This window comes from Vulpes lagopus, chromosome 1, assembly GCF_018345385.1.
Source record: "Vulpes lagopus strain Blue_001 chromosome 1, ASM1834538v1, whole genome shotgun sequence".
NCBI lineage: Eukaryota > Metazoa > Chordata > Mammalia > Carnivora > Canidae > Vulpes > Vulpes lagopus.
Window position 1 is genome coordinate 147,704,769 of NC_054824.1, and position 26,401 is coordinate 147,731,169.

The window sequence follows — 26,401 nt, forward strand, 5'->3', positions numbered from 1 at the left end:
CACAGTGGGTGGCAGCTCCGCAGACACGCCTTCGTTCGTTCAGCACCTTCAGCTTACGACAGCCAGGACATCTGTCACTGTCCGATTCTATCACTGTGCTCAGTTCATCTACTAGACCCTTGAAGGCAGAGCCTGGGTTTACCTCCTTCCTCTCTCCCCGGAACCTGAGTGGTATTAGGCCTTCAATAAATGCATATTAAATTCTGCTTTGATGTTGCGATCTGAGCCCAGAAAAGGCTCAATGAGTTCTTTTAAGTCACGCAGGTAATCAGTGGCCCAATAGAGACTATAACTTGCTCACTCTGCCTGCCAGGCCTGAGTTAGATATGAGCATGCAGGTACTTGTGTGGCCATGGTATCACCACTACCCCCTGCTGAGCATCTGCTTTTAAATCATTTTATTCAGATACCCGGAAAGTCATGTATGATCTGAAAGACTTTCAGCATCCTTCCTCTGACTCCTGTGCTGTTTTAGGGTCATACAGTCACTGTTATTCCTGGAGAAGGAGGGTCACGGGGAAGGAAGTCGATTTGCCTTCTTCCCATCATTCTGGGATGAATATTTGGGTAATTCTGAGTCATTGAACATCGCCCTAAGGTAGGAGGCAGTTGCTTTCATCCAGTCACTTTTTCCATATGGTGTGGAGATGAGGTGAGGGCAGCATTATTAAAAAAAAAAAAAAACCTAATTCAGGGGTGCCTGGGTGGCTCAGTAGGATGAACCTCCCACCCTTGATCTCAGCTCAGGTCTTGATCTCAGGATCTCGAGTTCCAGCCCGCGCTGGGCTCCAATGCTGGGCAGGAAGCCCACCTAAAAACATTCACCCCAAACCCTAATTCAGTGTGGGACCTTTTGCTCCCCCAGCTCGGACTCCACAGGAGAACCCTCTGGCTTCTACCGATTGTCAACACCAGACGGCGCTGTGTCCTCGCTGGCTTCCTAACCACCACGTCGAGCACACAAAAGGCCGGGTCTCTTCCAGGACGGTCCAGGGGCTGGTCCCCACCGTCCCAGCTTCCCGCAGCAGGTGCGCTTCCTGCCGCCTTTGTGCGCGCGTGTGCGCGTGCGTGTGTGTAGGAGAGGGCCCCATCCTAAGCAGTCTTCACCTGTTTGGAAAGCGGTGCCTCCCGCTTGCAGCTCTATTGTCCACTGGGGCGAAGTCCACTTAAATCCGACAGAGTGAAGGCCTGGTGGGCCCCGGCGCCGCGCGACCCCGGCCTCCGGCGGCGCAGCCCTGCGGGCGCCTCCAGGTGAGAGGACCGCGCTGCACCTGGGCGACCCGGCCCGCGAGCCGCCACCCCTCGGCGGCGTCCCGGCGGGGGCTGGCGCCTGCTGAGCCGCCCCGGGGGCGTGCGGCCGCCCTCCCGGGACCCGCCCCGGGTCAGCCGGCCCCCGCGCGCGGCTCTTCCACTTGGCAGCCTCGGCCGGATCCGTCAGCGGCATCGCGGAGGGGGAGGCGCGAGGGGGCGGGGAAGGGGCCCGGCGGGGAGGGGCGTCGGGGCGCCGTCGCCGGGTGTCGCGCCGCCCCCTCCGCCCCGCGCCGGGGTGTGGGCGCGGCGCAGCGCGGCGGAGGGCCGGGCGCGTGGGGCCGGGAGTGCGGGCTGTAGACGAGCCGCTGGCCGCCGGAGCTGGGCCGGAGCCCGGGGCCCGGAGCCGCCGCACCCGCCCAGCGCGCGCCCCGCCATGGAGCCTTCGCACAAAGACGCCGAGACCGCGGCGGCGGCGGCGGACCCCCGCGCCGCGTCCTCGTCCAGCGGGGTGGTGGTGCAGGTCCGCGAGAAGAAGGGCCCCCTGCGCGCCGCCATCCCCTACATGCCCTTCCCGGTGGCCGTCATCTGCCTCTTCCTCAACACCTTCGTGCCGGGATTGGGTAAGACGCGGCGGCTGCGCCCCCCGCGCCCCGGGGACGCCCTGCGCGGGCGCCGCGCTCCAGCGCCACCCCCCGCCGAGTGGGCTCCCCTCCCCGACGCGCGCTCCCTTCCTCCCACCTGTGAGCGCCGCGGACCGCCCCGGACGGCGGGCGGCGGCACGGACGGCTCCCTCGGCCCCGCGCGGCTCCGCTCCGGAGCCCCGACATCCTGCCCCGGCTCCCGGCTCCCGGCCCCGGCCCCGGCTCCCGGCGCGCCCCCGCCCCCGCCCCCGCCCCCCGCGAGCCCCTTCCCTTGAGGGGCGCGGGCCCAGCAGCGGGAGCGCGGCGGCCACCCGGCTCCGGCGGGAGCTGGGCAAGAGGGGCCCCAGCCGGGCTTCGGGACGCCCCGCGAGCCGCCTGCCCTCGCGCGGAGCCGACCGTGCGGGGCCGAGTGTCCTCCGCCTCCTCGGATGTCCGCGGTCCCGCCCGCCGCCGCCGCAGGGCTCCGCGGGCACCGGCCCGGGCCCGGCTCACTGGCTGGAGTGCCCGGCCGGACCGCTTTCGGCCAGAGCTGACCCCGGAGAAAGTGGGGAGCGCGCCCGTGGAAGTCCTGGTGGGACTCGGGTGCCCGGAGCGCCCTGATGGTCCCCGGTGCCCCACATCTTAAGAGTCCATCGCAGAGGTAGGGAGCCTAGGGGTCTGTGGAGGAGGGAAGGGGACCCTCCCTGGCCCTCCCTCTCCTGACCAGCGCGCCCTCCCCCTAAGCCCGGCCGGCCTGCTGGGGACCACTCGCCATTCTTGCCAGGAGGCCCCCCCAACACACCCCGACTGCGTGCGGGTCTGGAGCGCCGGGCACCCCGGTGCCCTCCCCGGAGAAAGTCTGCCCCTGCGCCAGCCGGTTGCCAGCGCACGGCTCCAAGTTCCCAAGAACAGAGTCAGCTGGAAGCGGTTTTCTGTTTTACTTTGGCCTTTCCCACGGCCCCGCGCTGAGCCAGCTCCCCGGGGCCCCTGCCGTGGCCGTGGTAGCGAAGGTCACACCCATCCACGCGGGACGTGTTCACTTTCCCCTTGGTGCTCGCTCGTCCTGGTGCCCAGGGCCCTAGATGTGTCTCAGCCGGAAGGTAGGGGGGCGTCAGCGGGGCTCTCCCCTCGTGGCACCTCTGCAGCCTGCCCCCCCCCCCGGGGGGCCGTGTCACCAGGCCGGCTCTCCAGCTCCCTGCACAGTTAGACACCGGGAGGACCTCCCACCTGCTGGAGTACAAATGCACTGCCTGGCTGTCTCTCTGGGGAGGTGAAGATCATGAGCAGGGAGGTGTCTTCATTCCACTTTTTAAAAGTGGTGAAGTAAATGGCGCCCTGTATGGTCTTTTGGGGAAACAGGTGCCTTGCTGCCCCATAGGAGCGGCTGCCCCAAACCGCTGCTGGGGGAGGGGATTATGCTCCTCCTCCCCCCGGCAGACCACCTGCAGAAGGACGCAGCTGCCCGGCTGTGGACCCCTGCAGGCCTTCCTCCCCCTCCCTCCCCTCCTTAGATTATGCCCCTGCCCTGGGCATCCTGCTCTTTCCTCTTCACACCTCCCTTCCATTAGATCAGAATCCTATAGGATTTTTGTAAGAAACCTATCTGAGAAGCCAGAAGAAAATACAGGGAAAATTAGCAAACTGCAAAACTAATAAAAACAAGTGAGCCAAGGGTGTATAGGTTTCTGAATCTTCAATGACTGTATCCAGGCATTTTTTTGTTTGTTTGTTGTTTGTTTGTTTGTTTGTTTCGTTTTGCTGGTCATTGTCACTGAACTGTTTGCTGGGCACACAGGTTCCCCCCCCCCTCCCCGCCTTCTCCACATTGAAGGAGGGGCTCCTGATCCTGGGTCGTGTTTCTCACCTGGAAGTCAAGGATGCCTGTCACTCTGGGCTATGAGAGGATGAATGAAATTCTAGGAAGCTTAGGGGTTGGGCACAGAGGCAGTGCTCCAGGGATGGTGGGTTCATTCTTCTTGCTCTTGGTTCTTCTGCAGAGCTCAGTACCGCCCCCACCTCTGGGTGCATGGGGGTGCTTTGAGTCCTTCTTGATCTCTTTGCTCTCCTGAACCTGCAGCAGAGCCCAGGGTGACAAAGCAGCCCAGACAAAACTTGCAGGTGATTTTTTGTTTTATTTTGTTTTGTCCTCCGTGAATGGTATGAGTGGCCCAGAACCTGGAAATCTCATCTCCTTGGCCTAGATCTCCTTCTCTAGGTCCTTCTGGCTTATGTGAAGCTCCTGTGAAAACTGAATATTTATGTCTGGCTCTGTCATTTTATGAAATGCAGCTTTTTTTCAATGCATTTGCTCTCATTCATTCAACAAACACTGCAACCACTACATGCCAGGCACTGTGATGTGGTGATGAATAAGTCAGTCGAGGTGTCACACACACTGTTGGGGAAAATTGATGCAAACTTTGTTTGAATTTAATAAATGCTGTCATGGCAGCAAGAACAGTGTTTGAGCACAGTTAATTCTTGCTAGGTGGAAGCAGGGTTTGGAGAAAGCCTCCTGGAGGTGTTGCAGGAGGTTAGACCCTGCTTAGGAACTCAACCTCAAGGCCCCAGGCACTTGCTGTCCTCTCTTTACCCCTACTCTTTGGAAACTGATCAGACCCTTGACCCAAAGATCCTTTCTTTGTTCTGAAAACTTTCTTCTCTGCAAGTCTTATCTTCATTTGCAAATCGAATGGGACAGTGGGGTGGGGGAGCTGGATGAAGGCATGTTTTTCCTCTGATGCGAATGCCTTGGGTTCATCCAGTGGGAAAAGCCCAATCCTTACAATCCCCAGAGCCTTCTCTGGTGCAACAGGCAGTGCTGTCATGCCACAGAGGGATATTTCATTTCCTGGGAGGGGATAGAAAGAAGCGGCGATTTATGGTCAGTCTGACTCCTCATTGGAACAATACAAAACAAATTTTATTCTATTTTTTTTAAAGATTTATTTATTTATTCATGAGAGACACAGACAGAGAGAGAGAGAGAGAGGCAGAGACATAGGCAGAGAGAAGCAGGCTCCATGCAGGGAGCCCAATGCAGGACTCTACTATCCCGAATCCCCGGATCCCGGGATCACGACCTGAGCCGAAGGCAGGCACCCACCCAACCGCTGAGTCACCCAGGTGTCTCACAAAACAAATTTTAAAAATGGAGGATAGTAGGGGCACCTGGGTGGCTCAGTCGGTTAAGCACCCAGCTCTTGGTTCGGCTTAGGTCAGGACTCAGGGTTGTGAGATCAGCTTCTTTCTCTCTCCCTCTGCTTGCCAGCACACATACATACTCTCTTAAACAAACAAATAAATAAATCTTTAAAAAAAAAAAGGATGATGGTAAAGAGAATGCCCCCTACCCCGTCCTGGTCAGTGAAACACTACTAATAAAGAGCATCGTCAGTAACTTCATAATCCAAAAAATAGGGCATTTATAAGTTTATACATAATTCATATGTGTAATGAAAGTTCATCGTCATGCTCCAGAACAGAGTTTGTCTGTTGGCCACGGGCAAAGTTCTACTTTCATATTTAAAAATTTTATCTTTCTCAATTGACTTGGTGAAACAAAAATGTTGATAACTCAGATGGTGACAGGGCAGTGGTAGGGAGGAGAGCCTCCCTTGACTGTTAACCATTCCATTAGACTAACGTTGGCCATAATCTACTGCTGAATATTCATAAATATTTAATCTATCTCTAATATATTGCCTACTCTTTAACGCTCAAGTCTTGCTTCCCTGGTAAGAGCACCATAGACTGGCTCAGCTTCTGTCTTTCCTCTAGCCCTGAGGCTCAAACTGATATTGAATATTGCCCTATTTTGTGGCATCTGCTGCTGACTTTTTATTACTTTTTTCAGGAGTTTATTTTTTGCCTTTCTAGATGTAAGTTCCTTGAAAACAGCAACCATTTTAAATTTCTCCTTGATATAGCATGCTATATATGAATGAGTATTGACTAGAATCATACTCCTGGAATAGGCATTAGAGATCATCTGGTCCTGTGCCTTTATTTTATATGTAAGTGTGATGGTCCTAAAGATGCAAAGACCAGGGAAGTTTACATCCTATTTTACCTTTTTTTTTCTTCCTATTTTACCTTTTTAAGGAAGTTACTTAAGTATGCATTTCAGTAAAATGAGAGAGTAAACCGAGAGAGAAGATATGAGATCTGGGAAACAATGGATCCAATTTAAGGCAGCCATGAAAATTGAGGATATAATTGTTCAACAGGCCTGAGAGAGCAGTCAGTCTTCTTTAAGTGGGAGGATGAAAGCTCCAGGAAAGAGTTTTCTGAGAATGGTGTGAGAAGGGGACATTCTGTAGAGTTAAGAGTATTATGGGGAACTGCCAGAAATTAAACCTTTGTTAAAAAACAGAAGGCAATTAGTAACAGCATTAAAGACAAAAAGCTATGCAAAAGTGTTAAGATCCCAAACTGAAGCAACCTGCTCAATTAGATCAGAAGGTCAGCAGCAGACTTCAAAAAAGAAGAACAAAAATATCCCAAACAATTAATGGAATGAGAAAAAATTTGGAGGATATTGAGCATACAGTGTAGAAAACACATGTTTCTTCCACCAACAATGAAAAGGGAGAGGTAATCAGCAACTTCAGGAAAAACAAAAATTTTTGATGAAAGGCATAGCTCAAATATGAAGTAAATCAAAATGTGGCCTGATATTCAGCAAATGATGGAATATAAAAAGGGCTCTTCTAAGTGCTTAGGATCTGTGTCATTGGAACAGTATGCACAATATACACTCTTAGCCTCTTTGTGCAGCAAAGAATATTTGCTTAGTCATAATAATATAAGTGCTGCTTAGGGGTTTTCAACATTTATTTATTTAAGATTTTATTTATTTATTCACGAGAGACACACAGAAAGAGGCAGAGACATAGGCAGAGGAAGAGGCAGGATTCCTGTGGGGAGCCCCATGTGGGACTCCATCCCAGGATCCCAGGATTTTGACCTGAGTCAAAGGCAGATGCTCAACCACTGAGCCTCCCAGGCATCCTGGTTTTCAATTTTTAAAAGCAACCATAGATAAGGCACTGAAGACTGCTTAATAATAGCTATACAGGAAGACGTAAAGTTTTTCCATCTTCACAATATATAATGAAAACTAAAGCTTGTAGAAGTTGACAGGTGAATTTTGATAGATTATTGTTCCCAATTATTCACTGTCCTCCCTGAAAAGAGGATGGCACATCCCCACCTGATGCCATATGGCTGGCCATGCTTCCTGTGGGAGGGGAATACTTCCTTCCCTGCCCACTGATACCGGGCTTGGGCACGTGACTTGCTTTGGCCAATTGAATGTGAATGGCAGTGACATATGCCATGACTGAGCAGACACTTTAAGAGGCATTGTGAGAGGGGCACCTGGATGGCTCAGCGGTTGAGTGTCTACCTTTGCCTTGAGTCCTGATTCCGAGACCTGGGATCGAGTCCCGCATCGGGCTCCCCATAGGGAGCCTGCTTCTCCCTCTGCCTGTGTCTCTGCCTCTCTCTCTCTCTCTCTCTGTGTCTCTCATGAATAAATACATAAATATATATTTTTAAAGAGGCATTGTGACGCTCTGGCATTCCTCTTCTCTTTCTCTCATGAGAATGGCAGGTCTCAGACGGGGACCACTCTTCAGTCTGCCTCCCAGAATAAAAAGGACATCAGAAGCAGGGCACAGATGTCATATGAATGAGAAATAAGCACGAGTTGCCGAGATTTTGTGGTTGTTAACATTGTTATCATCCTAGCAACAACCTACCAAAACTGACATGGAGAGGGTAGAGTGGAGATGTGAATATCCACCTCGTATAAAGTGAGGGGATCAAAAGATGCTGTCTGTAGTTGGTAGACCAAGAAATAAAGGTTACCAAGGTGATCCGTGGTTGAACTGAAATAAGGCTGTGTTGGGACGGTGGGACAATAGTGATACACTTGGATAATACTGGAACAAGAGCAGCAGGAGGATGAGGGCTGATATAAGTAAGCTCGTCTTACATATCCTAGGAGAAAGTCAATATCTAATGTGGCTAAAACATGAGGAAGCAATATAAGTATACTCTGAAGATTAGAAAAACATCAGAAGAATTCCCATTCTTTCTGACATCCCCATTGTTTCTTTACCTATTGGTTCATTCCCAGTAGTACACGCACCTGCTGACATTGTCTCCCACCTTTTAAAAATAGCCTCCCTTGATCCTACGTCCCCCTCCCACCACTGCCATTTCTCTGTGCTCTCCTTTACATACAGTTCCCTGCAGGAGTTACCTGGTTTGGCAGTCACCAATCTCCCTCCTCTCATTTTCTCTTGAACCAACTGTAGTCATTCTGTCTCCATCACTCACCTGAACTATACTTTTCAGGATCCCCAGCATGTCCAGGTTGCTAAATCCCATGGCCAGGTCTCTGTCTGTTTCTTCTGGAGCACTCAGTAGCATTGGACGCAGTGCCTGCTCCCTCCTTGAAATACTATCTTCCTCTGGCTTCTGGAACATCTCCCTCTCCTGGTGTTCTCTGGACCTCACAGCTTCTTCTCTGTTTTCTTTGGTAGTCTTGGCAGCCTCCACACTAGGTGGTCCCCAGGGCCCTGGGGCTCTTGATCTTGGCCTTCTCTCTGACCTTGCCTCCCCCTCCGCCCCAATAGCTCCTTTGATAGTGTCTTCTGGCTTTCAGTGGCATCTTTATAAGGATCACTCCCAAAGCCAGATCTCTAGCTCAGACTTCTCCCTGGACTCCAGAGTCTTATACTCACCTGACTTCCTGACATCTCCACTTGGAAATCACAAGGCATCTGAGACTTAACTAATATAAAACCAAGCTCCCACTGTTGTTCCCCAGACCTGCTTCTCCCTTCTTTTCCCTCCTTACAACAACTGACATCCTTCCAGGAGCTCAGGCCAAAAACCCAGACTCATCTTTGACTTCTTTTTCTTGCACCTCATGCGTAATCTGTCAGGAAATTCCCCTGGCTCTGCTTTGAAAATCTATTTGGTGTCTGACCACTTCTTACTATGCTGCTTCTGCCTTGCTGGACCATGTCCCATCTTTTCCTGAATTATTGCAATTGCCCCATAACTGGTCTGCACATCTTTATTGATGTGCCTAGTGATCTGCCCTCAACATGGCCACCAGGGCCATCCTTTGAAAACATGAGTAAGTCATATCATGTTATTTTTTTAAAAATGATTTAATTTGTTTATTTGAGAGAGAGAGAGAGAGAGAGAAAGAGAGCACAAGTGCATGAGTGAGCACAAGCCAGGGTGGAGGAGGGGCAGAGGGAGAAGGAGAAGCAGCCTCCCCGCTGAGCAAGGAGCCTGACTGGGGCTGGATCCCAGGACCTTGAGATCATGACCTGAGCCGAAGTCAGATGCTTAACCTGACTGAGCCTCCCAGGTGCCCCAGATCATGTCATTTTTTGAGTTGGAAACCCTCCAATGGCTCCATGTCACCGAGAGCAAAAGCTCAAGTTTTTATCGTAACCCACAAGTCCCTGGACCAGAACTTTCCCAAGGAAATATAACCTGAGCTACAGGTATAAGCTAAAATTTTCTAGTGCCTATTTTAGAAAAAATGAAAAGGAACAGGTGAAATTAACTTTTCTAGTATACTTTATTTAAATCAATATGGCCAATGTATTTATCATCCAATGCATATCAATAAAAATTATTAATGACATGTCTAATATTCCTCTTTTACATGCTAGGTTTTCAAAATCTGATGTGCACTGAGCACTTACAGCACGTCTCCATTTAGACTAGCTCCATTCCCTGGGCTTGCTGGCCACGGCGGCTTCTGCAGGGGGCAGCAGGGCTCCATAGCATCAGCCACCCTCTGTCCTTGGGACTCACCTCCTGCTCCTCTCCTTCTTGTTCACTCTGTTCCAGCCCCACTGGCCTCTTTGAAATTCCTCAAATATTTAAGAGGCACCTTCTTATCTCAGAGCTTTTTTCATTTGTTGTTCCTTCTGCCCAGTGGACTCATCCCACAGATACCTATGTGGCTCCTTCATTCACATACTCAGGGCTTTACTCTAATGTCACAGACTCAGCAAGGCTGCCTGTGTTGGGGTGCTGGAGCCCCCGCCACAAGCACCACAGACTGGCAGCTTCAACAGCAGAAATTTATCTTCACACACTTTTGGAGGCTGGGCATCCACATCAAGTGCAGGCAAGGCTGGTTTCTCCTGAGGCCTCTCTGCCTGGCTTGTAGATGGCCACCTTCTCCCTGTCCTCCCTGCTGTCTTTCTCTGTGCATGCACACATCTGTGTCCAGTATCCCCTTCTTTTAGAGACACAAGTCATACTGGCTTAGGGTCCCCCCAAAGACCTCATTTTAACTTAATTGCCTTTTTAAAGATCTTATCTCCCGGGAGCACCAGGTGGCTCAGTCAGTTGAGCATCTGACTCTTGGTTTCTTTGACTCAGGTCGTGATCTCAGGGTCATGAGATCGAGCCCCATGTCCAACTCCTTGCTTAGTAGGGAGTCTGCTTCTCCCTCTGCCCCTTCCCCTCTCCCATGCTCCCCCACTCTCTAAAACAACTAAATGAATCTTAAAAAAAAAAAAAAAAGGTCTTATCTCCAAATACAGTCACAATCCAAGGTGCTGGGGGTGAGGACTTCCACCTGTGGGTTTTGAAGGGACACAGTTCAGTCCAAACACCTGCCCAGATGATCTTACTAAAAGATGGCAGCTCTCCTCCTCCCCACTCTGTCTCCTCCCCACATACCTACCTTTACCTACTTCCTTTTCCTTGAGAGTACTCTTGTTATCAAACATACTATATATTTAGCTTATTTTCTCTATTGTCTGTTTTTTGTTTGGCTGGTTTTGGTCTGTTCTGCTCATTGTGTATCCCTGCACCGTAGAACAGTGCCTCGTTCATGATAGGGGCTCCATAAATAGAAGTGCCTGCCTCTGGGAAGCTGGACTCAGCAGGGAGAGCTCTGAGTATAGGGGACTATTGCTTTTCTCTAAAAGCCCCTGTTTTTTCCTATTTGATTTTTAAAAAGCTGAATACCTGTGTTACTTGCTTTTCTTTCTTTTTAAGTTTAAGTATCAATGCCATGGAAAAAGAAGGGACTTTTATGCATGGCTGATAGGAATGTAAATTGGGACATCTTTTCTGGAAACCAGTTTGGCACTTAGGTATCAAGAGTCTTCAAATGTTCGTACCCTTTAAGCAGTAATTCCACTTGTAGGAACTCACCCTAAGAAAACAATCAAAAACAGAGACAGAAAGTTATGCATGAAGATGTGCCATGAAGCATTATTAATAACATTGAAAATTATAAACAAACCTGGGCGCCTGGCTGGCTCGGTGGGTGGAGCATCTGGCTCTCCATCTTGGGGTTGGGAGTTCAAGCACCACGTGGGGCATAGAGATGACTTTATAAAAATAGTATTTATTATACACAAACCCAAACAGCAACAATAGAAGGATGGGAGAATGTTATTTATGCATTGAAATGGTGTTTGCAAAAACGTTTCTGATGTTGGGGCAGCAAGCTTTAGGAGAAATGGGAAAAATGTAGGTTGCAATTGTGCCATCCGCAGGCTCTCACATCTTTTTTATTTCCATGATTCTAAGGCAGCTCTTTTCCCTACAGTGTGGATGTTTTTGAGTGTGAATCTGATGTCAGAGAAATGATTTCTTTTTTTTTCTTTCTTTCCTAAAAAGTTGTTACTAAATTCACAGTGTGTTTTATGATCAATGGAATCTTGAAATCAAGTGCATACCAGGTAGAGCTAGGTAAAAAGACAAGTAGGTAAAACTGGAAGACACTGAGATGTTAACAGGTGAGGAGAGCCTGGAGGTTATTTTCTTCTTGATACTTTTATGTATTTCTCAAATTTCCTAAGATGAGATGAAATGTATTACTTTTGTAGTTAGAAAAACTGTATAAGCATTATCTGGAGTAAACCTCTTCTCATGGGGTTATGATGGTGTCATGCGGATATGGCAGTGTTTTCACAATGGCCAAGTGCTGGAAATGCCTGGAACTGCCATGTCCACACCCCACTGTGGTGACACTTGCTGACACCACAGGATCGTTTATAATCCAGTGTCTGCAGGGCACGTGTCAGGTGTGGTAATGGGGTTGGAGGTGCCCTGCCTCTCTTGGAACCTGAATGACACCTGCTCCACGAGTCTCCCATGGGATGTGTCCCACTGTGGCTTAGGCTGGGGGTGACTGGTCACATTCAGACCCACTGGGCAAACAGTGCCCCCATTTCTTCTGAGATGTTGCAAGGGACGGGGCTGCTGGAAGGGGTCAGCAAGCAGATGCCACTGAAGAAGTTTGTGTTTCAATCAGGTGTCACCCAAGCACTGAGCAGAGGAGAGTGACTCTGAGTGCCTCCAGCAGCATTTTGCTTGCCAGGTGGGCACTGTGCCCTGACTGTGTGCTCAAGCTGAGGACCGGTCAAAGAAGACGAAACCCTGAGCAGGCCCCTTAAACTCTCTGAGTCTCTGCTTCTCCGTCCACAGAATGGAACTCATCACTTGTGGCCAGAGGGGGTTATTGTCACCAAGTCACTTTGGCAAAATTCCTTTTCTCCCAAGGTTATTTCTGGGGCCATCCTCCCAGGGGCCCCCCAGGGTGGGCAGGACACCCGTAAGCGCTTCCTTCTTTGGAGTGTTCTAAACCCTCAGAGCTGAGACTGGCCACACATCTGACACACTGGAGGTGCCGGTGCACACCCCAAACCCGGGGCTCAACACTGACTTTCCTGTTGGGTGAGAGGCTGTGAGTGCGTGGAGCTGCTGATGAGTGTGAGTATGAGTGTGTGCTTGCATGTGCACACACAAATGCCACCTCAGGCTTTACCTTTACTTCACAGCCTGAGGCACCTGTTGGTGGCACAGAGCTGTGAAACTCCATCCTTTGGGTGGGGTGGATGTGGCCTTACCAGGATGTACATTGCACAGGTGTGTCTTTAACATGGCAGCTTCCCAGTGAGACCCAGGTGCCGGGCCTCAGCACCCCAGGCCAAGCTCTGCTGATCAAGAGCCAAGTTTCTTTTTAAATTTTATTTATTTTGCTTTTTTTTTTTTTAAAAAAAAAGATTTTATTTATTTGTTCATGAGAGACACAGAGAGAGGCAGAGACCTAGGCAGAGGGAGGAGCAGGGACCCTGATGTGGGACTCGATCCCAGGACCCTGAGACCACTACCTGAGTCAAAGACAGATGCTCAACCACTGAGCCACCCAGGTCCTCCAGGAGAAATGGTCTGGGGACAGTATTTTCTTCTTCAAATGACCAAACACAGGGATTTCTTGTGCATTTTGAAATTCATGGGAGAGGGGCTTTTCTTGGATGGAATGGCTGCAAGACCAGGGCTGTCCTGGAACCTGGAATGTGGGGTGGGCCTGGCCTGGGTTCTCTGGTGCAGCCAACCACCCCATGGGCTTTGGCCATTCACTGAGAAGCTTGGCTTCAATGCCAAGAATAATTTGGTGTTGGTGGAGAACACCCTGCCCTAAAACCTCGACCAAGGAAATGGCCCAGAATTCCTGGGGCCAGGCAGCTCTAGGGCTGTTCCACTGCCTTCATTTACCCAGGATGGTCCTCGTCTGCCCCCAACGCCCTGACCCACGGTGTCACCTCGCCGATGCCTGCCGAGGCCCTCCTGTCCCCTCAGTGCTGGAGTGTAGGGGGCACATAATTGCCACGTATAGAATTAAATGTGTGCTTGGGCCTTACAAAGACCTGATGAGGAACAGCCTGCCAGAGACCATTAATTAACCTCTGCCACCAGGGCCTTCTCGTCGCTGCCAGCTCTTCCTCCCTCATGACACACTAAGGAGATGGCTTCATAGGCACCTTGTTCTCTTGTGCCTCACTTTACTGCGTGTGGTCGCAGGTACTGCATCTTCCGTGGAGGGAAGGTCTGTGGCAGCCCCTTGCTCCGCTTAGGGGAGTGGACCAACAGCATTTCCCCAACAGCATTTGCTCACTTCCTAAGTCTGTGTATCGCATTTCAGTGATTGGTGCACTATTTCAGGTTTTTCAGTGTTGTATGTGCTATAGCAGCCTGTGATCAGTGATTGTGACTCGTTAAAAGCTCACACGGTTAGCATTTTGTAGCAACAAAGTCTAAATTAAGCTGTGTACTTTTAAAATTTTATTTATTTTTTTAAGTTTTTAAAAAAGAGATTTATTTATTTATTTATTTGAGAGAGAGGAGTGACAGAGAGAGAGAATGCACAAGCAGGGAGAGAAGCAGACTCCTCAGTGAGCAGAGAGCCTGATGCAGGGCTCAATCCAGAACCCTGGGCTCATGACCTGAGTTGAAGGCTGAGCCACCTGGGCGCTCCTGTATTTACTTTTTTTAGACCTAATGCTGTTGCATACCGAATAGGCCTCAGTAGACTGTGGACATAACGTTCACGTGCCCTGGAAGCTGAACAGTGCATTTGACTTGTTTGGTGGTGACCCTTGCTTTGTTGCAGAGGTCTGGTGCCCAACCCGCCGTATCTCTGAGGTCCACCCACACACACCATAATAGTTACTCTTTCAGAATGTCCAATTCCATGGGTTTTAGTAAATTCATCGTCTTTTGAGCCTTCCCCTGCCCCATCTTCCGATCTTACTCCCTGACCACATTCTTTTAGAACGTAGGACGTGGAATGTGACAACACATTAATACAGGTACCTCTGAGGAAGCTTCTGGCCTCGCTGCCTGAGGTCGGCTGGTGCGGGAAGCCACGTCTGGGTGGGCCAGGTGCACGTCAGTGCAGCGACTGGGCACATGCAGGCAGGCAGCCGGAGGCTCCTGAGACCAAGAAGCATCTTGAAGCCAGGAAGGAAAACCTCAAGGAAAACATGGCAGCATGACACCGGTGCAGAAGCCAGGGCCTTTCCCAGGTGGAGAGAGACCCTCCCCATGGGTACAGGTGGGCTCTGGCCGTGCCTGGGCCTGTGAGAAGTTGTCCCCTTGGTCCTGGCTGCAGAGGAGCGCCGCCGGCCCCTCGATGGTCGCAGGCACTCCCAGGTCACAGGGCAGTGTGGCTGGCATGACGGCATGACTGACGTTACTGTGACAGCAGGGTCTGTGTTCTTGGATTACAGCTCTGCTCCCATCTCAGCTCTGACCACGTCCTCTTCTGCTCTGAAACCTTCTGAGCTCCCCGCTGTCCATGGGCTCAGTTCATACCCCACAGCGGGCCCACGGGCCCCTATGAACTGGACCCACTCTCCCTCCCTGGTTTCTTTAGTCTAGCTGTCAAGCCCACCTTATATGGCCTCCTGAGCCCTCTGTGTGGTGAGCTCCTCCTTCTGGGACTGTCAGGCCACTTAGGATGTTCCTCTTCCTCCCCCCGACATCCTGGTTTTTCTGTTGTCTTAATCTTTTATAAGTATATTTTAAGTTTGATTTAAGTCATCTCTGCATCCCACGTGGGGCATGAACTCATGACCCCGTGACTGAGAGTCACACGCTCCTCTGAGGGAGCTGACCAGGCGCCCCTCTATTGTCTTAATCTTTTTTTTAAAAAGATTTTATTTATTTATTCATGAGAATATACAGAGAGAGAGAGAGAGAGAGAGGCAGAGACACAGGCAGAGGGAGAAGCAGGCTCCGTGCAGGAGCCTGACATGGGACTCCATCCCGGGTCTCCAGGATCACGCCCTGGGCTGAAGGTGGCACTAAACCGCTGAGCCACCCGGGCTGCCCCTATTGTCTTAATCTTACGAGAGAATAATTTCCTTGAGGGTGGGGACTATGCCTCACTTATCTTCTGCCTCGCTGGGTGCCTAGTGTCCCTGTTGCATGCAAGCTGAACTATATGCATACTGATTTCTGGTTGTGAAGGCAGAGTGGAGAGCGGGTCCTTCTTCCTTTAACCCAGTGAACCCAAACCCAAGGGACACAGGCTTTCATGTCACTTCTCGGCCTTCCCAGCACAGAAGGAAGTAGGGGATAAGGTTCTCAGGGCTGGAGGCAGGATACAGGGATGCTGCACCAGTGCATGTGGGTCTGTCTCTGAGTAGTCCTTGGTGTCCTGGCCACTCAGGGGAGGGACATGGGGCAGAAGACCGATGTTGGCTGTCCCTTCGCTGAGACAGAGTGCCTCTATGTGGGAAAGTCACTGGGACAGTCACGAGGTTACTGAGAAGAGCAGGGCCATCATCCATCCTTCGAAGTGGTATGGTATAGCTAACGGCTGAGAAGTGGGGGACAGGGACAGTGGAGATGATCAACTTCAGTAAACCGCTTTAAGAAAGATTGGTTTGGGCAATAGCTATCAAATTAAATCTAGGGGGAAATTCTTGTGGGGAGCAGGATATTTGCATTGTCTTAAAGTGCCTCCACAGAATGCTTATAACTTGCAAGGGGAAAAATCATACAGCATCCTGACGGTGAACAGAATCACATCGCCTAGACCTTAGAAATATGACATCAGATGAAAGAAGCCAGTCACAAAAGACCACACTCCGTATGATTGCATTTATATCGACTGTCTAGAATGGGCAGGTGCATAGAGGTGGAAGGTAGGGCAGCCAAGGAGTGTGGCTGGGAGCACATGGGGAGGGACTACTAATGCACATGGGGATTCTTCCAAGGTGGCAAAAATGTCCTAAAACCGGTTGTGCATGGTTGCACACCAAATTATCAAATGGGTGAATGTTTTGCTATGTGAATTATATATCAATGAAGCATTAAAAGGTTAGCATCACCAAAGTGGGACAGCCAGACATCGCCCGCCTCCTGGTGGGATCTCCTGGGAGGGACAGGACATAATTTGTGCAGTATCCCAGCTCGGAGTGCATGACCGGAATCTACTGAGGAAATAACCAGAGAAGCCCAAACTGATGGGCATTCTACAAAATACCTAGCCGATATTCTTCAAAAACATCATTGTCATGAAAGATTAAAGAAGCCTAAAAAACCTTGAGAACTAAATGCAAAGCATAATCTTGGATTGGATCCCATACTGGAGGGAAAAAGAAGACCCAGAAAGATGCTATGAGACAATTGGCAAAATTGGAATATGGGCTGTCGATTAGATAAATACCGTATCCATGTTAGGATTTCCTGAAATTGGTAACTGTGCTATGCATATGGAAGAACAGACACTTTGTCATTAGAAACACACTAAGGTGTTTTAGGATGAAGAGCCACAATGTAATGCAGCCTATTTACAAATGGCTCAGGAAAAAGGAATAATAATATGGAGAGAAAGAGAATGACAAAACAAATGTAGCCAAATATTAAGAATTGGGTAAAGGGTAGACAGTTTCCCTTATGATTTGTGAAACTTCTCTGCAAGTTTGGGAGTATTTAAAAATAAAAGTCACAAAATTATATTTTAAAAATAAAAGTCACAAAATTATATATTAAAAAGCCTACAGTTCAGACATAGCAATTGCAGCAAATTCCCAAGTACTGTACCCTAAGTAAGTTGTGTCTTACCATGTACAGCCTGCCAGTTCTGACTGACTCAGGGGCCATCTGGGGTTGCAGGGACAAAGTCATGTGCAGGTGGCATTGGCATGAAGGGCCCAGACCCCCAGAAGAGGTTCTCCCAGGGAAACTCTTACCGTGTAAACCCCAAGGTCACGCAGAAGTTTACTGCAGCTCTTGGGGAGTATGTGCTGTTCTGCCCCATCAACACAGGCTCAAGTGTGACAGAAATGAGTTTCCCCGGAGGCTGGGAGATAGAAGGAGCACACAGCGGGCTTCCCTTGCAGTGGCTGGTTGGGACTAATCCCATTGCTTGTGTGGCTGACCAGCAATCTGAATACTGTAGCCAGAGCTGGAGCAGATCCCAATGCCACAGATCTATTTTGGAGAAGTCTTTCTTTTCTTGGTTATTCCTGCTTGACATCTCCCTGTGGAGTCTGAGAATCATTCATGGACCTCAAAGAAATCAGTCTCAAAGCAACAGCCACTGGACACGTCACGCCATCATGCCAGGAGAGCGTGGGAGAGCTTCCCCTTCGCCTTGGCTGCTCTGAGGGGTCCTGTGGTTGAACACACACGTGGAATCTTTCCAGGAATCACTCTGTGGCCTGATTCAGAGGTGGAAAAATAAACAGCAAAAACACAACCATTGTAGGCCCCAATAACTGGGGTTCTCAGAGGTTCAAAGGGAAAAGGGTGCCGTGGAGGACATCACCAAAGCTCGAAGGTGGGTGAGGCCTGGTTTGGTTGGTCTTGGGTCTCAGTACCTGGGGGTGGACTCTGAGTCCGATATACACTGAGAAGAGGGGACTCGGTGCGTGGGAATGGATCTGAACTGAAGGGAAGCAGAGACAGCCATGGCTTTGGCAAGATACCCGATAGTTTGCGCCCACTCTTGGATGGGACTATTGTGTGTTCTGGCTTCCCTGCTAGCTCTCCCTTGAGCCCAATGCAGCTGATGCTGTGGGATGTTCTTGATCTCCCTGCGTGGGCTCCCCTGAGGGTTCAAGGGCCAGTCCTTCCCTGTGTAGGTTCTCACGCATGCTTGGGGACTGACCAAAGCACTCCTTGAAGGCAGACTGGGGGAAGGTCTCCCCAGTGCTGTTTGCATCCCGTCATTTCACATTCTGTTCAGGGTTCCCCACACTCCAGCCCCAGCCATCAGGGAACTGACGTGATTCTTCACGTCAGCTCCAGTTGTGATTCTTAACCATTAATGCGGACTGGAGGTAAGAGGTAGGACAACGTGCAGAATGTGCTTTGAAATCCAGCAGCTACCCTTTGGGATTATCTGGTCTACCCATCATTTTCAGCTTCCCCATGTATCATGTGGGTTAGCCTTGTCTCTTTGATGATACCTTTTCTGTGTGTCTTCCCCTAGTGATGGTCCAGTGCAGAGCTCACAGCAGGATCCCGGCATACATGCTGACCGACAATGAGCTGGGAGGAGAGCATGGCCTCTGCTGCGCTGAGAGCCCATATCCTGGCCTCTCCTTCCAGCTCTGCCGTGAGGGTACCTGTGGCCTGATGAAGCTCGCCATCCCTGTCTAGGCTTATTAGTCCTGCCTCTTTCTTTGTGGCGAGATAGTCAAAGTATCAGATCAGGGCCACAGGCATTCTGTACCTTTATTTAAGTCAGGAGGCGAGTGGAGGCTCTGCTCTGGTCATTTGCTCTGCTGGTTCTGGCTGATTTCATGCTTGCGTATTCTGGAGGAGTGAGCCTTGCCCTTACACAGGTGGGCAGGAGAGGAGGCTTTCACCACCTGTCTCCTTCACCCTGCATCTCTTCCCTGGCCTGCTCTGGGCCCCAGGGTGCTGATCTCTACCACCTGTCTCACTTTCTCTAGGTGTGTTGGGCAATGGGAGGCCCTGGCAGGGAATGGACGAGATGGGGAGAGAGGTCTGGGGTTGGCTCCTCCAGCTTCCTGCCTGGGATCATGGTTTCTGCCTTCCAGCCTTTTATGGAATCACACAATACCCCCTCCTGTCTCCCTGGGCCTTAGGAGCCCAGCCTGGGAATGGCCTTCTACTGCCACGGGTCCCCAGCATTTCACTCTCCCCATGGGCTCCCCCTGCCCCACTCAGATCTCTATGAAAGCAACAGCCCCTTCAATGCCTGGCCCAAGCCCAGTTCCTGCTGGGACCCCTAGTGCAGAGCCGGTTGTTGCAAGCTCCCCCTTCTCTGGGCTGGGGGACCCTGACCTGCCAGCTTGGCATCACAACAGCCCCCCACCTCCTGTTTTCCTACAGAAGTTGGTTCTAACACAGTCTTCCGCCTGGAAACTCTGGAACAGCCAGTACTCGGAGCCAGAGCTTCCTGCTGGCTGAGGAGAGTGGGCGTCCAGCTCCCAAATGGCTCTCATGCTCGTGAGATGCCACGTTCCCAAGTGGGCCGGGGGCAGGGCTGAGCGTGACTCCCCGGCTTCCCAACCAGGGGTCCTCTTCTGTGTGTTCTTTATGGTTTTCATGTTCTTGTTTTGCAACCAGCTTTGGTCTGGCTCCTCTGGGCGGATCTGGGCCTGGTGCTTGGTTCATGCAGCTCTGGCCTGACCTTTCCTCGAGGGAAGTCAGGCTCTGGAAGCTCCGCCATCCTGGGAGCACCCTTGCCTCCTCTGCCTAGGGCCCTCCGCTTCTCTTGCCTTTCCCTCTAGACTGCCACCCACTCCACCTCCCTCCTGCCCCTCTCCCCCCCAGCCCCAGTCTGCAGACATCCAACTTCTAAGAACTCCTTCCTATCCATCAGTGACACTTATGGTTACTTCTCCATCGTCATGCTCACTTTGGAAGACGCACCGTCTGGCACCATTCACACCTGGCGCAGCCCCTCTGCTTTAGTTCCTCAGATAACAAGAAGGTGCTACAAGTAGTCACCACCTCTGTCCAGTGTACTGATCACTCCCTGAGACCCAGCATTTTGCTTTGCGCCCCAGCCCCATTCCCTTCTGCTCCCCACCTCGCCCCTTTGGAGCCTGGGACCTGCTAAAGAATGTAGTCCTCATTGCGTGGTTTGATTTTTCTTCCTCCTCGCCCAGAAAGAACCCCCAGTGTTTGAGTTGTTAAGCCCCCGAGGGATTCCTCCTTATGAGAAGAGTCATCAAAACGCACCCATTACGTTTTAAGTCTTCACAAAAGACACCAAAGACCAGCGCACCATGTTCTTGCAAGGAGCCCCTTTACCAGCCATACCAATTACATTTTTAAAAAGCAGAGAGGTTTTAGTTGGGTTCATCTGACTCCGGCTTCCTCCCCCTCCTGTGTGATTTGTGTGCAGGCTTCTAAGGAGCAGGTTTTATAATAGAGATTCAGTCAGGCTAAATCACAGCAGCAGAACCTTATGCAATTGCTAAAAACCTATGAGTTAAAAATGGAAATAGTCTTGCAGAGTGGGGAAGGTAATAATATCAGTGATGTGAAAATAGAAAGTAAAAAATTAGTATTTCAGCAATGCAGGTCTCTTACCCACATTTTTCTGCACCAGGAGATCTTGGTGTCATTTTCCAGAATAAATACAAAGTGCGAGCTCTCACTAGGAAAATAAAAGTTTGTTTTCACAGATTCAGCCCTCCGTCCCCAGTGAATCGAAGGTTAGGAGCCCTTTTTACCGACTTCTGGCCCTCATGCCACAAAAACACATTTTGTGTTTGTTAGAATCTGTATATTCACTAATGCTCATAAAGGAACAGATTTTAGATTTTTATAAGTGGGTTTTGTTAATTTGCTATTTTAAAAATACTTGTGAGACCTTTACAGTTGCCATGGTGATATAATTTCCATAAACATGATTTTTTGTGGGGATTTTTGCACATTGAAGGCTGAGGTTGATACGCAGTGTTGCGGGGGGAGTAGGTGGTGAATTTGGCAGCCACCTCATTGCTGCCTCCCTCAAATGCTGCAAATTCCAGGGACCCATATCAGCAGAGACCTGGACCCCTAACCCTGACACCTGACACCCGAGGCTTCTGGGGAGTGGGCCTGGTCAGGGGAGAAGGCAGCCAGCCAACCGAGTGGTGGGTTGTGGGTGCCCGCTTGGCTGATCAGGGTGACCTATACTCTCTTGCCAAACCTTGGCTTCACAGAGCTTTGGAGGACCTGTCCTTCGAGCTGCCCAAGGGGTGGTAGAGAGCCTAAAGAGACTCTTTCCCTTTGCATCAGATTCATCCAAAAAAAAAAAATTCCATTTTAATTCACAATACTGCTAAAATGCTGAACATTTGCAATGGAAAATAATATGAAGGAAAAATGTAAAAAATATTAGCTGTTAAACAAGGCAAGAAGACCTTGAACAAGAAAGCATTTTATAGTCCTCTAGAATGCCAGTTGTCAAGAAAAAGCAGGTTTAATGTTTAATTAGAAGAAGAGTTAGATGGTCCCAGTGGCACCAAACTTTTTATCAATGATGCTAGACATTTGCTTTGGCTCACGGAGAGGCTTCACCATTACGCTTCATTTCCCAGAGAATGGAATATACCAGAAACATCAAGGGAGAGGCAGAGCAAATGAGAGAGGAATTTTTAATAACTAAGAACGTTTGGGGAAAGAAATGGCCAGGAAAAGAAGTTGCAGGTGGAAGTGTGTCAGCCTGAGATGGTTGCACAGAGACTCTGCAGTGTCGGGCCGGGCACTTGATGCCAGGCACTGTGTAAAACGGAGTGGAGGGATTTGAATCATACAGAATCATGAATCATGAGGAATAATGAATTACTAGAAAGCCATTGCATTGACTGTTTTTATTTATGTAGTACCAGAAATGTGAACAGGGCCACCCAGAGGAGAACGTGCCAGACTCCCCGGGCGGTGGAGTACCAATCTCTATCTCTTGAAAGCCAAACCCCAGTGTCTGGGAGAGGTTGCGTGTGCACGTGCCAGCCAGCACACCTGTGCCTGGAATGTGCAGTGAGCAAGGGTGCGCTCAGAAGTTTGCTAGGAAGGCACAGAGCACCAGCTGAGTGATGCACAGCCTTGTCCTCACGAGGTGGAAGAGGCCAGTGGACTGACTAGTCTGCAGAGTCTGTGGCCACGGGGGCTGCTGCTGCTGACTTCAGGTTTGTCGAGTGTGTCTTCTGAAGAGGACGAAGAAGAGCTAGAAGCGCGTGCTGCCATTCTGTGCCTCTGGAGGAGGGAGGCTTGGGGCAGGGCTCGCTCTGGGGGGTCTGGGCTGAGCTCCACTGGGGCCGCCAGGCAGTAAGCTGGCGCCTCTGTTGCAGGGCTTCCCCGCCTGGGCTGCGGGGACATGCCTGGCTCACTGGCAGCGCCAGCTGGGGTGACGTGCAGGAGGCCAGCGATGCCTTCCAGGGCTGCTCTGAGGGCGTCCCGGGCACTGTTGTTTGCTGTGAAATTGCCTGGAGGAGTGTGGCATGGTGCGCTGCTGCAGAGTGGCTCCCTGTCCCAGCTGGAGCTGGGATCAGGACCCACACAGGGCCTGCCGCACTGCTCTAGCCTCCTCTTGTAACACACAGTTAATGTACAGGTTTTTTTTTTTTTTTTTTTTTTTTAAAGTCTCAGTAGCAGGCAGCTTGGCTCTGGGCCAGGGCTGGCAGGTGGTGAGGAGCAGAGGGAAGGCTCCAGCAGAGGCAAAATGCAGCATCCCAGGATGGATGGGGGTGGGGTGTGTGTGGCGGTCACATCCCTCTGCAATGGGTGGGCCCTGAGCTGAGGCAAGGTGCAGGGAGCAGTGGGGAGCTTTGCCCTCGGTGCGTGGCCTTCCGAGATGTTCTGTGATGCTCCAGGGTGCCGGGAGGCCTGGCCCTCCCTCCTCTGGCCAGGAATGGCAAGGTTTCATCCTTTGGGAGGAAACAGCAAACAGAAGTAGCACTCAGAGGAGGGGACTTGGGAGAAAAAGGTTCCCTGGGGGCCCTTGAGCAGAAGGGCATTTGATGATGGGGAGCCAAAGATCCAGAATTTTCGTGAGTGGGTGCTTCCCTGAATCCTGGTGACCCCTTGCTGGGTACAACTTGTTTACTTTGCTGAGGGAACCCCTCCCAGGTCCTAATCTACCATGGGATAGCTGTGTAACCTTGGGCATGTTACTTACCCTCTCTGTGCCTTGGTTTCTTTATCTGCAAAATGGGGGCAATAATAGGACCCGGCTCACAGTTCTCTTTTGAAGACTAAATGGATTGTTACACATAAACTGCTTGAAATAGTGCTTGGAGCATAGTGAGGATTACATGTATTTTCCAGGCTCCAAAGGATTGATTTTTGTCTTTCCCCCTCCCCCTGTGGCCACCATTCTACTCTCTGTCACTGTGAGCTTGGCATTCTTTTAGCTCCATGTGTGAGATCACACAGCGTGCATCTTTCTGATTCTGGCTTATTTCACTTATCCTCAAGCCCTCAGGTTTCATTCATGTTGTTGCAAATGGCAGCATTTCATTCTGATTTTGAGACGGAATCATATTACACTGTGTATGTACCACCTTTTCTTTTCTTTTCTGTTTTTTGAAAGATTTTGTTTATTTATTCATGGGAGACACACAGAGAGAGGCAGAGACATAGGAGGAGGGAGAAGCAGGCTTCCTGTGAGGAGCCTGATGCAGGATTTGATCCCAGGACCCCAGGATCACGACGTGAGCCCAAGGCAGACACCCAGCCTACTCAGCCACCCAGGCATCCCTGTATCTCATTTTCTTTGTTTGTTTATTGACAGACATTTAGCTTGGCTATCAGGCTGCATTGAACATGGGGGTGCAGCTCTCCCCGAGGCAGTGATCTTACTCCCTTTGGGTAAATACCCAGAGGTGGAATTGCTGGATCACATGGTGGTTCCGGTTTTTGAAGAACCTCCACGCTGTTTCCCACAGTGGCTGCACCTGTTGGCATTCCCGCCGACAGCACACCAGAGTCCCTTTCCCTCTCCGTTCGAGGAACCTGTTATCTCTGCTCTTTGTGCTGATTGCTGGTCTGACAGCTGTGAGGTGAGAGCTCCTTGTGGCTTTGATTCACATTTCCCTGGTGATCTGTGATGTCCCTGTACCTGTTGGCCACTTGTATTTCTTTGGAGAAATGTCCGTTCAGGTCCTCTGGCCATGTTTTAATTATTTTCTTTTCCAGCTAGATATCATTCTCGTCTTGGAACGTGTGTTGGGGTGGGGCTGCTGTGAGAGGACAGATGCTGTGAGAACCAGCTGGGCCGCTAGACTGTGGGCCAGTGGAGACAGGACCATCCGCCCTCCACCCTGCTCCCCCGAGGGCACCATGTACTGTCTGGCTCACAGCAGGTGCTCAGACATTTCAAAACAGAATAACTAGCCAGGGACATGACCCATGGGAAGTCCTGTGACCCTCACAACGCATCAGGATCTCCCAGGAAATTCCAACTCCCTCCCTCCCCGGAAGAGTCTGATTTAGTGTTTGTAGGAGTGGGGCGGGACCAGGGAACTTGCATTTTTTTTTTTTTTACAAAAGCACTCCCTTTGAGGAACACTCACTCCTGGGAAGCCTTGGTCCTTGGCTCCCTAAAATGCCCCAGTAGGTAGCCGAGCTGGGGGAGGAGGAGGAGGAAACCAGGAGTGCTGCTAGTTGGGCCTGCCTGCACTCCCTCTGGGCCTTCAGAGAGGGCAGGGTGGGGTCCCACACCCAAGGCCTTGGTCCACACTATCTGGTGGAAATACCACAGAAGCCTAGGGCCTTCCAGGGAGAGAAGCTATGCTCGGACTTGGTCTAAAGCATGTTTAACTTGGAACTGCTCTGCAAGGACTGGTGAGCCCAGTGGTTCCTAGAAATACTGAAAGGACAGGACAGCCCAGGACAGGGCTGTGGCTTGCTGGTCCCCTGGGCTGTGTCCATTTATCAGGACCCCTCTCACCCCCTCTGCCTCCTGGAGGCCCCCCCTTCACAAGTTCCCTGCCTGGAGTCTGCAGGCAGCTGTGGCCAGCATGGTGCCCTCCTTTCTGCCCAAAGCCCTTACCCTGAGCTCTGAGAGTGGCTCCTCTGGGTAATTAGAGCAGTTTATTGGGTTTTCCTTGAGGCTCTGAATGAGACCTTTGGAGAACAGCTGCTGATTTAACCTAAGTGGCCCAAGAACAAGCAGAATGGAGCTGAGTGTGGAGGAATGTGCTTTTATGGAGCTGTGTGTTTAAAGATACATCTGGGATTTGTTTCTTAGCAACGGGGCTCATCCAGAGCATGCTGGCAGTGTCAGAACATCTAGTGATGCCCACAAGCACCATATAAAATACAATAAAAATCTGGAGAGGAGGAGAGAAGATCTAAGCAGAGTGCCTCCAGTAGGAGAAAAAAGCTCAGAACTCCTGAGCTGATGTCATAGCCAGAGGTGTAGACCAGAGATCAGGTGTGGACCAGAATGGTCTTGGGGGTGGGTGGAAGTCCCTAACCCACTTGCTAGGCTGCCTAGCAGCCTTTTTCTGGGGCTCCCTTTCTCTGACCAGCATCTCCCGGGGGCCTTTCTCTGGTTATGCCTCCTTCCTCCCTGGCACCCGGAGCCTCCAAATGCCCTTCTAGAGTTGAACTGGAGGAGTGCCAGGTTTGAGTCCAGAGGAGATATTAGACCCAAATCCAGGGGCACCTGGGTGGCTCAGTCGGTTAAACATCTGACTCTTGATTTCAGCTCAGGTCATGATCTCAGGATTGTAGAATCGAGCCCCACATCTGGCTGCCTGCGCAGTGCAGAGTCGGCTTCTCCCTCCACCTCTGCCCCTCCACACTGGCGCTTGCTCTATCAAATAAAGAAATAGAATAAAAAAAAAAAAAAAACACCCAAATCCAAAGGTTCCAGACCTTGTTTTGGAGCCATTGGATCCTTTAGCTGTCTGGCTATCTGGTAAAGACTCGGACCCCTTCTCAGAGCTGTGAGTTTCTTAAAAATACATTTTAAGTGCCTTTAATACAGAGAATCACAAAGAAAACTGAAGTTACAGAAAAGTAATTATCAAAATTATCCACAATAATTATTTAAAAAAAAAACAAATTTGTATAGCGAAACACAGTGCTTCTATATTAATTTATTAAACAGGAAGATCCAGCCATGGGTCGAATTGTGCTGTCACTTTGAAATAGTGATTAGTGTCAATGATATTTTGAGAAATCTCCCCAGCTGGGCCAGCGTACGGAAATATCTGTGATTTCTGTTGATGATTATTGTTGCTGTTGTCTGCATCTCT

General features: G+C 50.5%; 1 protein-coding gene across 2 annotated transcripts in view; it reads left to right on the forward strand.

Annotated features, from left to right (window-relative positions):
• The first annotated feature begins 1,527 nt into the window (after positions 1-1,527).
• The window catches only part of STUM (stum, mechanosensory transduction mediator homolog), a 55,981-nt gene continuing 31,107 nt past the window's right edge, over positions 1,528-26,401 (forward strand). For both annotated transcript variants that reach the window (XM_041723543.1, XM_041723552.1), the window contains exon 1: positions 1,528-1,871. In XM_041723543.1, the coding sequence (XP_041579477.1) occupies positions 1,685-1,871 (187 nt within the window). In that variant the 5' untranslated portion in view covers positions 1,528-1,684. The remainder of the gene's footprint in view (positions 1,872-26,401) is intronic.